At 41.5% G+C, this 18581-nt stretch overlaps 1 protein-coding gene across 1 annotated transcript in view; it reads right to left on the bottom strand.

Moving 5' to 3' along the window:
• ASB13 (ankyrin repeat and SOCS box containing 13) overlaps nucleotides 1–18581 on the bottom strand; it is a 39283-nt gene that overhangs the window by 3344 nt on the left and 17358 nt on the right. The window contains exon 4 of the mRNA XM_045858084.1: nucleotides 16095–16229. Coding sequence (XP_045714040.1) covers nucleotides 16095–16229 — 135 coding nt within the window. The remainder of the gene's footprint in view (nucleotides 1–16094; nucleotides 16230–18581) is intronic.

The raw sequence follows: 18581 nt of genomic DNA, 5'->3' as shown, positions 1-18581 counted from the left end.
GAGAGAACTTGGAGTCGAGAGAAACATCTGCTTTCACTTTTTCAGCACAGTATACAAAAGCCATCCCTATCCAAGAAACAAAATCAAGACAGATTCTGTTGCAGCCTTTTCAAAATCCAAAAGCACTAATTACTATTTTCTCTTATGACAAGAAAGCTAAAGAAAGGTAGCAATAGTAAAGAAATGCAACAGGAAATAGAGCCAAAAATAAGAAAAATAAAACAAAAACTTCCCTGTGAGTTATGAGACAGTTCTAATGTCCTATACAGTCTGTCTCCAAGGGTCCTGAGACTGGGAGCTCAGGTTGAGCTACTCAGGCTCTCCTGCCTGACCTTGTAAACGCATGCACACACATGTACACAGTCATGCACATGTGTGTGCACACATACTGCCGGTATAGAACGGAGGCTCTAGCATTGTGTGTTGTATGAATAAATGAATATTTCTTAAATATAAATATTCTTTTACAAAAGAGAGCTAGAAGAGAAAATAGGTGAGGTTCCCCAAACACCTTGGAGTTCAAATAAGAAGTGAGGTCTCATAACTGTGAGTTTAGCTCTGCCATCCACCTCTTTCCCATGATAATAGTAGATATTCAAAAAGATGCAGACAAATAGTAGCTAAAGACAGCATTTTTAGATGCATTAAAAAAAGACAGATTTGATAAAAACATGATTTGAGTAAAATGTCATACTTAGGGAACAGCCATCACAATTTTTTTTGAAAATACAAAGTTTTTGCATCAAAAAAAACCAAACCTAGAAATAAATTTAACCAAGGCTGTAAAAAATCTGTACTCAGAAAATTAGAAGACACTGAAGAAAGAAACTGAAGAAGACACAAGTAAGTGGAAGCATATTCCATGTTCATGGATAGGAAAAGTTAACATCATTGACATATCCATACTACCCAAAGCAATCTATCGATTGAATGTAATTCCCATCAAGATACCAATGGCATATTTCACAGAACTAGAACAAATATTCCAAAAATTCATATAGAACCACAAAGGAACCCAAATAGCCACAGTGATCTTAAAGAAGAAAACCAAAGTAGGAGGAATCATGCTATCTCATACCAAACTAGACTATAAAGCCATAAACAGCCTGGTACTTGCATTGAAACAAACACATAGGTCAATGGAACAGAATAGAGAGCCCAGATATAAACCCAAGCCTCTATGGTCACTTAATATTTGACAAAGGAGGCAAGAACATACAATAGAGTAAAGACAGCCTATTCAATAGTGTATATAATTTGGATATTAATATCCAAATTTATGGATATTGATAGTGTATAAATTTATTGGATACTAATAGTGTATAAAATTTGGGAAAATTGGACAGATACATGCAAAAAAAATGACCCTGGACAACCTTCTTACACCATACACAAGAATAAACTCAAAATGGGTTAAAGAGTTAAACGTTAAACTGGAAACCACAAAATCCAAGAAGAAAATATACACAGTAAAATCTCAGACATTTCTCATAGCAATATTTTTTCTTATATATCAAGGGAAACAAAAGAAACAATAAACAAATGAATACATCAAACTAAAAAGCTTTGTACCTGAAAGAAAACCATCAACAAAATGAAAAAAAACACTGAACAGGAAAATATTTTCACTAGTGATATATCTGATAAGGAGTTAATATCCAAATTTTATAAAGAACTTATAAAACTCATCAAAAATCCTAAACAATCCAATTTAAAAATGGGCAAAGGACCTGAATATGCACTTCTCCAAAGAGGACATACAGTTGGCCAATAGATATATGAAAAGATGCTCAGCGTCACTAATCAACAGAGAAATGCAAATTAGAACCACGATGAGCTATCGCTTCACATCTGTCAGAACGGCCATCATCAATAAATCAACAAACAAGTGCTGGGGAGGTTGTGGAGAAAGGGGAACCCTTTTGCACTGTTGGTAGAAATGCAGACTGATGCAGCCATTGTGGAAAGCAGTATGGAGTTACCTCAAAAAATTAAAAATGGAACTGCCTCATTACCCAGCAATTCCACTTCTAGGAATATATCTGAAGAGGCCCAAACCACGAATTCAAAAAAATATATGCACCCCTATGTTCATTACAGTGTTATTTACAATAGCCAAGATTTGGAATCAGCCCAAATGCCCATCAGTAGATGAGTGGATAAAAAAGCTGTGTTACATTTACACAATGGAATACTACTCGGCCATAAAAATGAAGGTATTCTAACCTTTTATGGCAGCATGGATGGACCTGGAGAGTATTATGCTAAGTGAAATAAGCCAGTCAGAGAAAGACAAATACCATATGATTTCACTTGCATGTAGAATCTAATGAAAACAAACAAACAGACAAAATAACATCAGACTCATAGATACAGAGAACAGTCTTACAGCTATCAGAGGGGAGGAGGGGTGTGGGGCTGGGTGAAAAAAGTAAAGGGATTAAGCAAAAAAAAAAAAAAGAAAGAAAGAAAAGACCTTCATAGACACAGACAATGATATGGCGATTATGGGAGGGAACAGGGGTGGGGAGGTGGGAGACGGTAAAAGGGGGGATAAATAGTGATGGAAAGAGACTTGACTTGGGGTAGTGAACACACAGTAAAATATTCAGATGATGTATTATAGAATTGTACACCTGATACCTATATAATTGTATTAACTAATGTCACCCCAATAAATTCAATTAAAAAATGCCAAGTTCTAGGCTTGCTCCTAAATGGCTAAGAAGGTTATACAGAAATGGAATAAGGGAAAGGTTTTTTTGTGTGTGTTTGTTTTTGCATTCATTGGGTTGGACCTTCTAAGTCCTGAAATCCTATTTTTTTTTCAATTATAGCAGACCTGCAATATTTTATTACTTTCAGGTGTACAGCATAGTGGTTAGACATTTATATAACTTATGAAGTGATCCCCTTCCAATAAGTTTAATACCCACCTGACATCATACATAGTTGTTATAAAATTATTGACTGTATTCCCTATGCAGTAGTTTATATCCACATGACTTTTTTTTTGGCAATTGTTTTTCATTAAATTTATTTGGGTGACACTGGTTTATGTAGTTATATAGGTTTCAGGTATCTGTTTCTATGATACGTGATCTGTATATTGCATTGTGTTCCCACCACCCAAAGTCAAATCTTCTGTCACCATATATTTAGCCCCCTTTACCTTTTACTATCCTCCCAACCTCCTTCTTTCCAAAATAACCATAGTTTTGTCTGTATCTATTAGTTTCAGTTTTATATTCCACATGAGTGAAATCATATGGTTCTCAGCTTTTTCTGACTTATTTCACTTAGTGTACTATTCTCAAGGTCCATCCATGTTGTCACAAATGGCAGTATTTCATCTTCACTTATGGCTGACTAGTATTCCACTGTATATATGTACCACATCTTCTTTATCCAGTCCTCTATCAAAGGACACTAGTTGTCTCCACATCTTGGCCACTGTGAATAATGCTACAGTGAACATATGGGTGCATATATCTTTGTGAATAAATGTTTTTGAGGTTTTCAGGCAGATACTCAGAAAAGGGATTGTTGGGTCATATGTTAACTCTATTCTTAATTTTTTGAGGAACCTCCATACTGTTTTCCCTAGTGGCTGTACCACTTTACATTTATACCAGCAGAGAATGAGGGTTCCTTTTTTTCTACATCCTCTCCTACACTTGTTACTACCCATCTTATTGATAATATCTATTCTAACAAGTATGAGGTGGTATCTCATTGCAGTTTTGATTCGCATTTCCAGCTAGTGAAGTTGAACATATTTTCAAATATCTTTTGGCTGTTTGTATGTCTTCTTGGTAGAAGTGTCTGTTCAGGTCCTCTGCCCATTTTTTAGCTGGATTGTTTGTTTGGTGTTGAGTTGTTTGAGTTCTTCATATATTTTGGATATTAACCTTTTTTGTTGGAGCTGTTGTTAGCAAATATTACCTCCCATTTTAATGGGAAATTAGTCCTTCTTAATCCCTTCATCTTTTCACCCAATCCCCCAACCTCCCTTCCATCTGGCAATCACCAACTTGTTCTCTGGGTCTATGGGTTTGTTTCTGTTTTGTTTACTTGGTTTTTAGATTCCACATGTAAGTAAAATCATATAGTATTTGTCTTTCTCTGTCTGACTTTTTTCACTTAGCATAATGCCCTTGAAGACCACCCATGTTGTTGCAAATGGCAATATTTCCTTCTTTTTATGGCTGAGTAATATTGTTTATATACATCACACTTCTTTATCCACTCATTTGTTAATGGACATTTAGGTTGTTTCCATATTGTGGCTATTATAAATAATGCTGCAATGACTACACAGGGATATAAGTCCTTTTTAGTTAATGTTCTTGCTTTTTTTGGATAAATATCAAAAAGTGGGATCATTGGGTCATAAGGCAGTTCTACTTTTAGTTTTTTGAGGAACCTCCATAGTGTCTGTACCAGTTTACAATCCCACCATCAATGCATAAGGGTTCCCTTGGAGAAAAGTATTTTAAAGAAGTCAAACAAATGGCCCAGAATCCTCGAAGTCATTCCTCAAATAATAGATTCAAATCATAATCATAAAATGTCATTAAAGTGAGGTTTTTAAAAATCAGATCATCTGCATGTCACTATATAATAATAAATTTGGAGGGCCGAAATAGGAGAATATGAGAGGGTACAGGGCTATTAAATTTTGTAGTCCCACTCCTCAAAATATTTGAAAAATCCTACCTCTGATTTCTGATTTAAAATAGTTTCATACCCCTAGTAAAATATAAACACTTGTTCATAACAGTGTTCACCATATGATCCTAGGAATGCAGCAAGTGCTTCATCGTGATAACCTAAGTGACAAGCAGTTCTCTCCACTTCCCACAGCCAAACTCAAATGTTAGGTCAGAAAAAACAATCCCTCGATTAGAAAGAAGGCTAAAGTACCTAATTATTTAATTTGGCAGACGTGTATTACAAACATAATATTTAAAAGCAACACGTTAAATAAAAGAAGCATTTTCCCTGCAATCCGACCACTGTACCATATCAGGGATATTGTTCCAATACTTGCTGATGTGAGTAAATAATTGTATAGTGCTGCAATCATAATACAGATAGGAACTTGAATGCTAAACACAAACTTGTAAGGAAAAATAAGGTGTAAAGTCTAGCAAATCTAAAGTTCAAGTAGCTTTCTTTCAGGTCATTAATTCTCACAATATTCTTGCCAATAGGGAAGGAAAAAGATTGTCTATTTTAGTGAAAGAGAAAGGGATACAGGGGAAGTATAAAGCTACTCTCATGGTCAACGTGAAAACTATGGCTGGAAATAGCTCTAAAAATCATACTACCCCTTCCATTCCATTTCATGTGGTTTCTCAGTATAGAAGGGCTTGGCAGGGAGACTCCAACAGGGGACATCCCAAGGTACCTCTTAAAAATGTGTTCTTGGCATCATTTGATGGGGTGTAAAGAAAAGACTGGTGACTAAGAGGGAAGCTGGCATACTCTGAAGCAGTTGGAAACAGCAGACCAAAGGTACACAGGGCAACATGGGCAAGTCTTGAAAACAGGCACAGCTGAGTGAAAAAAACAGGAAATATAACATAATACCATTTATCTGGATTAAAAATACATGCCTCGATTGACAATGTGTATCTTACAAAAACACATATAGACAGAACACATATAGATGCACATTAGAGTGGTGGCATGGGGAGTCAGAGGAAAGAAGCAAGGGAAGGGGGGGGCAGGAGTGGCTTTGTGGGGACTAATGATTATCATGTGCCTTGAGCTGAGTGGGGAAAGAGAGAGGTGGAGAGGGAGAGAGAGAGAGGGAGACACAGCAAAACAGCTAACACCATTTGGGCATTAAAAATTCTCAACTTCATGCTTCAAAGAAAATGGGGTCAAAGTCTGATCATTACCAAAATCCTGATTTCAAAGCAAAATAGGATTGCAGTGGACTGAGTAAAACTTTAACTAGCAAAGATGAGGGGCTGTCATCAGCTTAGCACATCAAAAACCCAGTGAAATTCCTGGGCAGAGCAGGCACACATAGCTTAGCACTATGCTGGCTGAAAAAGTGACTGAGAAACATGTGACAAGCAGTGTGCTGGGAAGGTGGAAGCAGACACTGCTAAATTAGCCCCTCTGAGGGCCTCCTATAGAGTTAAATATTTACTGCCAGTGATCAGATTAAAAATTACCCCACTGTGATAACTGGACTTTCCCCTTCCCCAACCACCTCCTCTACAAGATTCATCTATAGCTCAGTAACTTAGCCTCACTGCACACAAAAGACCAACAGCCTCCTATCTACCTCTGAGGGCCCCCCAGAGCTCGGATTCTCCTGCAGGGCTGGGCCCTGTCTGAAATCGAGTGCAAAGGCACCTGCATGCTTATTTTCCTAGAGACATGGTTGGTGGTCTGCATTTGATTTTCCAAAGAGGTCTGTGATCAGCACCCCCAAAGTTAAAAATCACTATTTTAAAAAGAATCCCTATGTTGTCCTCTTCTCTCTACTTTTCTGTATGTTTGAGATTCCCCATAGTTAAATAATAGTTTTCCTAAATAAGAAAAAGACTGCATGTGATCTAAGAAGAATGTAAAGGCAACAGGCCACCTGAGAAGAGAATAGCAAGGACTGAGTCTAGAGCTGACAGCACAGTGGCAGTCAGCAATAGCATATGATGACGCTGTAACATGGGAGCTGTCCCAGGAGATTTCTGGTCTTCCCTCATACAAGTTCCCAGGCTTATGGAAACTCCCTTTAAAATTTATCAGGTCCCCTGCTTCAGGCTTTAATGGACATTATGGACCCCTTCCCATTCCTTTCCAATGCCACTGAACTGCCACCCTGCAGTGTGGCAAGCAGTCCTGGGATGGGAGAAAGCAGGATGACCTAACCCCCAGCTCCTGGTGTGGGCTCTGATTGGGTTCATCCCGGCTCCCACATAGACTGAAGCCAATTGAAATTTGTAGAGTGTTGGGAACTGCCCTGCCTGGTTTCAGGAGCTGTAACCTCCCCATGGCTATGGCTGAGTGAGCAACCTTCAGACCAGAAGCCACTAAGGAGACAAAGCTTATCTCCCTGGCAGGAGCACTGCTTCTGCTCCTTTTACTTCATTCATAACTGGCCCCCAACGCTTGATCAGTTAGCCAGCGACAGGTAAGATTCCCCAAGGGGGAATGACCTAAGACAGGCATGATCATGTGGAGGCCCTCAGGAAAAGACTTGGGGGGCTATGGAGAAAGGGGGTGATGATGGGCCCTTTGACAAAGCCTGAGTCCTCATTCTGTCTGCAAGAAGTCTCCTAATCTCTTGGCTGCCTTACTTCCCCTGCCTGATTTAAGCCTGAAACAATGACAGAGGGTGGTGCAGCCCCATGCTGGAAGGGGCAGGTCCCCCAGGCGATCAGGCCTAAGAAAGAATATGTAGGGTTGGCTGCCTTGATTGACCTGCTTCCTCGAGGTGCCGGCACTGCACTTCGTTTACTGCTGGGGCGGATGTGCTCCAGTAGCGGCCTTGCCAAAACGCTACCAGTTTGAGAATCCAGCTCCAGTGCCCTGAGCCGGGGACCACAGCTGCCAACTCCCAGACCACACAGGCAGAGACCGCCTTCACCATACCAGCCAATCTGCATACACGGAGCGACAGATAAGAGCAGTTTCAAAAGATCCTCAATTTCAGCTTTTTCTTCTACACTTGGTAGCTTGTGCTCTGAAAATGAGACTTGGTCATTGAGTTGGTGATATGCTGTAAAACATGAATTGCTTATGCATTAACTATGGTTAATGTAAGACCACAGTAAATGTAAGCTCACAGTATTAAAAAAATGCCTCTAAAAAAATAAAAATAAAAAAAGAAAGAATATGTAAAATCCTGTGAAACCTGCTTTGTTTAGAATGCTCTCAATTAAATAAGGGTCTAAGCAAGAAGTGAGTTTGTTCCTCAAAGTTTTATAACTCTTTACTATCTGACCCTGACTCAAAATAGGCCCTCAGTATTCTTTGTTATCTATTGTTTGAGCCTTACTGCCTGGCAATGATTAATGAGCTTTACCTGCATTCCTGTGCAAATGAACCTAATAAAAGCCCATTGAGGGAAAGGCTCTTGGTCCTTCTCCTCTGAGAGATTGGCCACCTTTTCTCCCCAAGCAGATCCTGTCTTGGTAGACTTATTCTCATCTGTGACAGCCGGTTTGGGGGACGCCCTGCGGGCATGGCTCCCCCCACATCTGGTGCCCAAACAAAGACCTGAGGATACGGGACCTGCTTCGACCAGAGGCTATGAGCTATAGTCACAGATGGCATGCCTAAGAGGATGGAAATTAGCACTTTCATTCCCCCAGGGACAGGGGCATCTTTTGGTAAGGCCCCCAGGCATGTTACAGATGAGAGGAAAGGCTACTGTCCTGCAGCCCCTTGAGCGGTTTCCTTCTCATTTCTTTCCCCTGCACCCTCTCCCATGAATAGGAGTCTTGCTTTCTCTCTCCCAAGCATTTTCCCTGTCTGGGTTTAGGCTTGGGGAGGAGAAAGCAAAGACTTTCCCTTTTATCAGCTTTTGCAGTGAGGTATTTATGAGCGGTTCAGCTTCTTGCTGAGCAATGAAGAAAAGAAGCACTTCCTCCCTCCAGCTTGAGATCTCAGGTGTCCCTACATGAGTGGGGGACTCAAGGAGGTGTCTGGGGTCTAATCTCTGAAACATATAGGGGCCTCATAGGGAATTCCATCTCATGTAATTTGACTTTTGGCTCATCGGGGAAGCTCGATTTAAGGGTTGGTCACCCAGCACTCTGAGCCCTCCCAGCTAGCTGGTCTAGATGACTGGGAAGAGAAACTGAGACCCATAAGCAGGGTTAGGGTACCCAAAATATTCGGTATCCCTCTCCCTGACTGTCTTCCACCAACAGCACATTTTTGACCCACTGCACTCTCCTCACTGTCAAGAAACAGAATCTGAGGTTGCAGATGGAGTGAAAGTGAAACTGAAACTAGATTTGTAATCACCACACTTGCGGTGGGAGGAATTTCAGAAAAGGTTTTTATTTGTTAAGGGATTTTTTTAAGGGTTTCTATAAATCCTCAACCATGCGGAATGAGCTCTCTGAGGAACAAGAGCAATGTTTTAAACCAGCAGCTTTTTAAGGCTATTAGATGTCTCCCAGATAAGGGATCTTTAGATTGGGAAATATGGGGAAAAGCAGGACAGAGAGGTCCTCATAATCAGGAAAGCTTAGACAAAAAGAGAAGTGGCCTATGGGATGGTGGTGACAGAGACCTTAGTCACCTGCTGGACCCTTCCTGTGGGTCGCCCCAGCTGCAGCAAGCCTCACAGCTGCACCTGATGAGCCTAGCCAGGGCACCAGTGTGCATGCATTCGCAGCATGGTGAGGCCTGGTCTTTCTGCCAAGGACCAGCAGCAACAGAAGGTGGAGTTGGTCCCCCTCACCTCCTCTCCTTCCCATGCACTTGGGAGCAACCTTTCCCTAAGCCCAGAGCCAGTGTGGTCCCGACCTGCCAGATCTGCCCCCGGGGCTGCAGTTCCTCGGGGTGCCTTGCCTTGGCCGACACCTAGCAGCAGACTTAAAACTGGCACAGACAGCATGTCATGGAGGGGAGTTCCAGCCAGGTAATCTCTGAGGTAAAGGACAGCAGCCCCCATGCTTTGGGAGGCTGCCAGCATGCTTAATTTCAAGAAATGGATTTCTATTTTGTTTGCATTTCTATACGTAAGATAGGGGGCATTTCTCAGCCTCACAAAAGTATGTGGACTCTTAAATGTTTTGGTCCAAATGGGCAAGTTGTACAAATTCAGCCTTATGTCCTTCCCACCCCACTTAATATCTGGGGCCAGGACCTCCTCACTCATTGGGGAATACAAATCACCCTGCCGCCTTTTCCTTAGCGTCCACTATCCAGGCTTCTCCTTTATCCCTCACTTGGTTGTCGGATATACCTGTGTGGGTTAACCAGTGGCCACTGAAGAAAGAGAGGCTAGAAAAACTTCAAGAGCCTCTTAACTTAGTTTGTGACTCTGGTTATACTGTATATATACTCCTTCATATAGATCATGCTCTATTAAAAGGGCCCATTGAGCCTCAGTTACTACGTCTATTTCTAACCCTGCAAAGTCTTCTAGATAAAAGGAAGCACCCCTTATTTGTTTCCCATATCCAATCTCATTCGGGCTTGTCCAGACCTATGGCAGAGGGTAATTCTCAGGCTGATGCCCTTGTCACCCTAGCAAATAATTTTCAATCTGTGGTAATGTCTCATCAATTTTTTCACCAAAATAGTCAGGCCCTAGGTAAAGATATTCCATGTGCCCAAGCAAAACAAATTATTAGAGAATGTCCAGATTGTCAAGCACTTTCAAAAGTGCCCCCTACTTTTGGCATTAACCCTAGAGGGTTGCAACCTCAAATAACTTGATAGACAGATGTTACTCACTAGCCTCCTTTTCATTTCATAATATACTCCTTAAGTGAAACATTTGGCAATATAATTTGGCTTAAGTTTTAAAAGACTTGTTATGCTTATTTTGGAATGTTATGTGGATTAAAGTGAAGGAAAGGAAAGTGTAGAATTATGAAGGAGAAAGGGTAAGAAAGAATAAAGAAAGAAGAAAGATACCACATTCATGTGTGGCAGGAAAAGCGAAACTGGAAAAGAAGTAAAAGGAATAATAAGCATCTGTGTCTTTGAAACAGTGTTAATCCTAGGCCTAAGAACTACCAGGTCCTAAGAACAATAGGGTAATTAACTCACTGCTCAAACTCATTGCAGCTTGCAGAAGCAGCAGGGGACCTGTCTTCCCAAGCAGATACTTACTCAGGTGTTCTACAAGCCATTCCCTGGAGAGTCAGCAAAGAATATTAGAGCTCATTGACTTGAGGCCTTCGGCTACCTAGGCCATCCACAAGAAATCAAGACTGATAATGGCCCAGGATACACTGCACAAGCCACTCAGGCTTTCTTTAAAAAAAAAAAACAAATGGGGAATTCGACATAAAAAAGGTATCCCCTAAACACTACAGGCCAAGCAATTGTTGAAAGAACTCACCACACCTTTAAAATATTATTAAACAAAAAAGGGGAGCCAAGAAACATCCCCCAGAAATTTAATCATGCTAGCAATATATACATAAAATTTTTTAAATTGTAATGATAATTTAATGTCACCCATAGACAAGCACCTTGTGCAAAATAGGCCTGCAGGCCCACACCCTTTGGTCGTATACAAAGACCCATTAGGGGAAGGAAGATAGGAAGGCCCAGTTGAACTATTAACTTGGGGAAGAGGGTGTGCTTGTATGTACTCTCCAGAAGGACCTTTGGAGCTGCCAGTGAAGAGGGTGAAGCCATATCACAGAAAAGGCTTTCCTGGCCACGACCCACTTTTGCTCCATTGGACTCCCCCGATCCAGACTTCTCTAAGCATGTGTTACTCCTTTAAAGTGAAATTCCAGTTAACATTCCTGGGCAGATATTCATTATCGCCTGCAGGGCACGTTTTCTATCAATCTCAAAGGACAAATTGACCAGGTCCAGCTTGAGCTCCACCAGCAGCTCAGTGACATCAAAGGCCTAACTGAACAAAAGGTGTTCCAGATTCTCAACAGTAATCTACAACAACCTAACCCTAAAAGTTGGTTTGATGGACTGAGTTTACAAGTTTGGGTCATGGTAGTCCTTGGGTGCCTCCTTGTTTTAATCCTTATTTGTGCTTTGCGATATATATGGAAGTTGTTTTCTCGTGATCACATTCAAAAACAGCAACAGTAAATTTCACAGGCTTAACAACTACAATTGATTTTAAAAACAAAAAAAGGGGAGATGTTGGGAACAACCCTGCCTGGTTTCAGGAGCTGTAACCTCCCCATGGCTATGGCTGAGTGAGCAACCTTCAGACCAGAAGCCACTAAGGAGACAAAGCTTATCTCCCTGGCAGGGGCACTGCTTCTGCTCCTTTTACTTCATTCATAACTGGCCCCCAATGCTTGATCAGTTAGCCAGTGACAGGTAAGATTCCCCAAGGGGGAATGACCTAAGACAGGTATGATCATGTGGAGGCCCTCAGGGAAAGACTTGGGGGGCTATGGAGAAAGGGGGTGATGATGGGCCCTTTGACAAAGCCTGAGTCCTCATTCTGTCTGCAAGAAGTCTCCTAATCTCTTGGCTGCCTTACTTCCCCTGCCTGACTTAAGCCTGAAACAATGACAGAGGGTGGTGCAGCCCTGTGCTGGAAAGGGCGGGTTCCCCAGGCGATCAGGCCTAAGAAAGAATATGTAAAATCCTGTGAAACCTGCTTTGTTTAGAATGCTCTCAATTAAATAAGGGTCTAAGCAAGAAGTGAGTTTGTTCCTCAAAGTTTTATAGCTCTTTAGCTATCTGACCCTGACTCAAAATAGGCCCTCAGTATTCTTTGTTATCTATTGTTTGAGCCTTACTGCCTGGCAATGATTAATGAGCTTTAACTGCATTCCTGTGCAAATGAACCTAATAAAAGCCCATTGAGGGAAAGGCTCTTGGTCCTTCTCCTTTGAGAGATTGGCCACCTTTCCTCCCAAGCAGATCATGTCTTGGTAAACTTATTCTCATCTGTGGGGGCCGGGATGGGGGGCTGTGGGTAGAGCCCCCCACAGTAGAGTCAGGCCAAAAGGACTGAATAAAGTTTGGACTCGGGACCCAATTCAAGCTGATGGGACCTAAGGGGCTGTGTAAGGGAAACATTTGGAAGAGTTTTCACTCTTCTAAGGAAGTTATCAGAAGCTTCTTGAGGTTAAGCTTTTGGATTTCAGCCCAGCTCTGTTGTAGCCATACTACCCCACTGGGGATGCCAGGTGAATGATCAAGTGAACACTGAGGAAAGCAGTAGAATTGCAAAATTCAAAGAAAATTGATGACCGTGTTGAACCCCAGGGTCAAACTGACTCTGAAACTGGCTTTTGGTCTAATCCTTTCAGTTATCTGAACCAAGAAATAAGGTCCCTCACCCAGGTGAAGTTGGTCTCTACTAGTTATGAAGGAGAAATCACTGCAGTCAAGTCCTAACTAATGCAGAGAGGATGCTGGGGTTAAAACCCCTAATTTGGCCCTGGCTAGCATGGCTCAATTGCTTGGAGCATCATCCCATAAACCAGAAGGTCACGGATTTGATTCCTGGTCAGGACACATGCCCAGGTTGCAGGTTTGGTCCCCATTAGGAGCATACAAGAGGCAACCAATCAGTGTTTCTCTCTGGCATGGATGTTTCTCTCCCTTTTTCTCTTCCTCCCTTCCCCTCTCTCTAAAATCAATAAGCATGTCTTCAAGTGAAAACTGAAAAAAAAAAAAAACCTCTAATTTGATCCTTTCCCCTGAAGCCACAATGAAATAAACTAAAAACATTAAACAAAGGTATACTAAGCACATACATACCAGGTGCTCTGCAGAAGGTCAGTGCACTATCACACCTTTATTTTAAAAGCTGAGGGTTGTGGCACTGTAAAATCTTTATTTAAAAGCTCAACAATAATGATAGGTGAATATTCAGGCTGACAGTAATGAGATCCAACTATGTGATGAGTGACTTGGGTAGAAGACTTATGACTATATCTAATCTAAATATTTTATTATTGTGTAAAAAATAAAAACTGCCCCCATGACCAACCTTACACAAAATGAATCTTTTTCACTGAAATGGCTTAAAAGTACCACCTTAAAGTGAGTAAGACTCACTAATAAAAACTACATATAACCTAAATGCAAATGACCACCATCTGAAGAGAATTCATAATCTTTCTACTTCTGAACAGTTGTTTTTTATCCTAAGCTGTACCCACAACGAATGAGTTCAAATTTTCTCTCAAGAAAATATTTAAGTTGGGTTCACAATAAAAACTCCTTTTCCAATATCCAATTTAGCTTTATTGTAAAACTCCCATGGCAGACCAGACAATTCCTCAATTTAACCTTCAGTTGCTTGGATTGTTCCTTATTTTGTTTGTTGAACCTCTCTATTCTGAGCACTTTTAATTTTTTTTTCAATTACAGTTGGTATACAACATAATGTTAGTTTCAGATGTACTACATAGTAATTAGACCCATAAATTACATAGTGATTACCCCAATAAATCTAGTACCCATCTGACACCACACATAGTTATTACAATATTATTGGCTACATTTCCTGTGTTGTACTTTACATCCCTGTAACTGGTTTTATAACTGGCAATTTGTACATTTTAATCTCTTTCACCTTTTTTACCCATCTCCCTATCACCCCCCCACCACAGGCAACCATCAATTTATTCTCTGTATCTATGAGTTTGTTTCTGTTTTGTTTGTTTATTCATTTTGGTTTTTTTTTAGATTCCATACATAAGTGAAATTATGTGGTATTTGTCTTTCTCTGAGGTGTCTGGTGTGGGCTTCTTTAGGTTCATCTTGTTTGTGACTCTCTAAACTTCCTGGACTTATATGTCCATTTCCCTCAATAGGTTAGGGAAGTTTTCAGTCATTGTTTCTTCAAAGAGGCTTTCAATCCTTTGCTCTCTTTCTTCTCATTCTGATACTCCTATGATGCCAATGTTGATATGCTTGATGTTGTCCCAGAAGCCCCTTAGACTATTCTCATTTTTTTTATTACTTTTTCTTTTTGCTGTTCAGAATGGGTGTTTCCCACTACTTTGTCTTCCAGATCACTGACTTGATCTGCTTCATCTAATCTGATGTTGATTTCCTCTAATTTAGTCTTCATTGCAGTTATTGTATTCTTCATTTCTGACTGGTTCTTTTTTATGGTTTCTCTTTGCTGAGGAACAAAGAGAAAAACAGATGCTGCTTGTTTGAGGTTTGTGTACATTTGAGAGATTTTAGAAAAGTCTTCAGCACAAGCTGAGTCAGGCCACTTGTATGGAAAAGCCCCTGGAAGTGGCTTGAGCAGGCGCATGAGCTGGGTGGGGTGGGGTCTTAGGGATTCACCAGGGTGGGGCTAGTGGTGGCAGCCAGGTTAATGGAGAGCTCAGGTTTGACACCTGCCAGCTGGCTGGAGAAGGGCTCAACAAAGAAGCAATGGTGTCTGTCAGTACTTTTGTCCCCAGAGAGAGCCACCCTGACCCCTTCCCCTACATCCCTCACCCTGAAGCTAGTTAATTCAGTTCTTCCTCATATGTCCCTGGTGCTCTTCAATCAGCTGCCCCAACACCAAGACCCAGATCAAATGCATATGTGAGTGAGTATATGAGCAAGTGAATATATGCTTGGGCCGCTCAAAAGGAACACCTAGGTCTCCCACAGCCCTCCATCCTCACTCAGACATAGTCCTCGCCGATCTTCATAGCTAGATGTCATGGAGACTCCTCATCCCTGAATTGATGGTCCAGGCTGGGGAGCCTGATAGGGCTCTGAGACTCCTCACTCCTCGGGGGGGCTTCTGCAGCCAAGATAACCCTCCCAATTCTTAATCACTATACTACCAGTGTGGGGCCTGCCCTATCCATGTGTCTACCCCTCCCAGCAGTTTTGATGTGGCTTCCTCTGGATGCCCTTAGTTATAGGACTTCTTTTCAGCTAGTCTTCAGGTAGTTCTCAGTGATGGTGGTTCTATAATTTAGCTGTGATTTTGAGGTGGTCATGGGAAGAGGTAAGCACAACGTTTACCTAGTCCACCATCTTTACCAGAAGTATCCTGAGTATTTTTGGATTAACTGGCAATGACCTGGATTCCAAAGGCTATGAACCCAATTTTCCATTAGATTCCCATCTCTTTCTGGTTTAGACAGCAACCTTATTAGGCAGGTTTTATGGGTAGTGTCCTGTAGTTACTAAAAATAATGACTAGCGTTTGTTGAGCACTACTATGCACCAGGTACTGCAGAAATGTTATCACAAATCCTTCCAACAAACCTGGAAAATAAGTTTTTCTTTTCCAGTTTTATAGATATAGGACTGAGGTCTAAGGTCTCAGCTGGCCAATGGGAGAGCTAACTTCAAACCTGAGCTGACTCCACCACTTACCTCTCTGCTGGCACACACTGTGTATACGCACAACATACCTACATGGAGCAGCTCAGGTAAACACCAACATGCCTGCACTGAGCAGTGCAGCTATAGACAGAACACACCTGCATTGAGTAGCACTTTGACACAGTCCAGATGCTCCCGGGCACAAGCAACATGCAGGGGGGTCCCAAAATGGCAGTCGTGTGCTTCCAAATTGGCCCCAACATCAATTAGAAGCCTCACACATTCAGAACTTCCTTTAAGAGAAATGGAAAAAAATGAACAGTCATCAACTATATACCAGCAATTTTCAACTTTTTTCATCTCATGGCACACATAAACTAATTATTAAAATTCTGTGGCACACCTAAAAATATATTCTTTCCTGATCTGACAAAAACTAGGTATAATTGTGATTGATTTACAAAAAATAATAGTAATTACCTACCCTTATTTTAAAAAATATTTTATGTATTTATTTTTAGATAGAGGAAAAGGGAAGGAGAAGGAAAGGGAGCAAAATTTCTATTATTTGCCTCTTGCACATGCCTTAACTGGAGACTGGGCCTATGGCCTAGGCATGTGCCCTGACTTGGCATCAAACCAGTGATCTTTTGCTTTGTGGGATGATGCTCAACCAAACAAGCCACACTGGTCATGGCAAGTACCTACCCTTTTTGCCCCAAAGTGATTTTTTAAAAATCAGGCCCCTATGCTTGCACATAAGGAAATCTGGTATCAAGAATTAACAAATCAGATGCAACATGACCACTGAGAGGGAACTCTGTTATATGACCTATATATTTATGGTTCAAGACAGGGCATTCACACTGGATGGCTTGACATGTTGGCATCTAAGGAAAGAGAGGTCAGTGCCCCTGACTAAGTAATCAGGTATTGCATGTTTTAAAAATTCTTGCAGCACACCACTTGAAAATCATATTTGATTTTCAAAATGTGAAAATCATATTTGATTTTCAAAATGTGAAAATCATATTTCAAATGCATATTTGAAAATAACAACCATGACAGAACCAATGCAACAAGAAAGCCTCTTGTTTGGTTGCAGGGGCAGAGAGGAGAACCAGGACTACATCCCAAGCCAAGAGCAGTTCATAACCCCATGTGGCCCTAGTGAGCAAGTGGATGGTTGTCTTTTCTCCTGAGGGCACAACAGTTCTCCAAGCCTGCCTGGCAGCAGCAAAAATAGAGCACATAGCTAGCCTTGTTGCTGGGAGAACAGGAAGTTGGGGAATATTACTTCAGAACAGCCAGAAGACTCTCTTCATTGCTCCCCAGCTCCTCAGTGGGAGAGAAGGTGCCCAACTTCGGGGCTGCCTCCTAAGCTGTGTTGGGTGCAATGAGCCTGGGGTTGATGATATAAGCTGCTGGCATCCCCAGTCCACGCCTCCTGGGTGAACTACCTAAACTTTCTTACCATGGGATTCTCAGACTACAGACACCTTTCCTGCCTCTTCCCTTGACTCCTCTATGGGTATCTTCATTGTGTATAAGACTCCATCCTCTCTCACCACTTGATCACACTTCCTTTTAGTAGCTACCAAATTTCCGCTTCTAGCCCCTGAAAACCAGCCCCTCATCTACAGCTATCTGCTGGCCATTCATGTTTGGATGTTCTAATCACTACCATCAGACTTTCCCCATCCCCTCCCTGGGGCCACATCCTCCTGGCCAATCCACCCCAGTTATTGGCCTCACTCCCTGCTCAACCCTGAGTAGGTTTTAACCCCATGCTCTCCTTTCCCTCATATCAACCCCATCAATTCTTCTCTCAGTTTTCTAAATGAATCCATCCCACTTGAACTCTAACAGCTTTGCACTTGGATCACTATGATGGCCCTCAACTCATGTCCCTACTTCCAAGATATTCCCCCCACCTCACCATTTCAGTCTGTTGAATGGTAGCAGAACATGCCACCCCCAAAATATGCCACCTTAGCATAAGGTTTATTTTGAGCTGAAGATAATTGGGAAGAAAAAGATATAAGAAAAGCTTTCTGCCCTTCTCTAAATTGCTTAAAAGAAGGACATATATTTGTAAAGGTGTTCCCCTCCCCTCTCTACCAGGAAGGACAGAAGTTAATCACCAGAGACAGCTCTAGCTGGAGCTTCTAAAATTAACCCCATCTACCATTAGTTCCCCCATATATATTCCTCTCCATAACTCGCCATCCTAAATCTCCATGCCCTTTTCCTTTGCCTTATCATTTCTTTAAAAACTTACTGTTCTATATCATCAAAGTTCTAACCATCCCTTTGAATGACACCTTGCCAAGTTCTCCCATGTGTATGCACAATGCACTACTCACATTAACAAACTTCTGTTTTTTTCTTGTTAATTAGTCCCTTCTCACCTAAGCAGTGGGGCCCAGTCAGTGAACCTAAGATAGATAGAGGGAAAATTTTTCCTCTTCTACACTATACATGGCCACTAAACTAATCTTTCAAAATGCTGATTTTTGGTCATTCAACATCTGCTCAGAAACCTTCAAAAGGCATCTGTAGCTATCCTCAGTGCCTGCAAGAGATGATCTAACTGTAGGAATCAGGGAATGAGGCTGCAGAGAACAGCAACCCTGCATGAAGGC

The sequence above is a fragment of the Phyllostomus hastatus genome, unplaced genomic scaffold (genome assembly GCF_019186645.2).
Source record: "Phyllostomus hastatus isolate PE091 unplaced genomic scaffold, TTU_PhHast_1.1 phas_scaffold_1674, whole genome shotgun sequence".
Classification (NCBI taxonomy): domain Eukaryota; kingdom Metazoa; phylum Chordata; class Mammalia; order Chiroptera; family Phyllostomidae; genus Phyllostomus; species Phyllostomus hastatus.
This window is presented reverse-complemented; position numbering and strand designations above follow the sequence as displayed.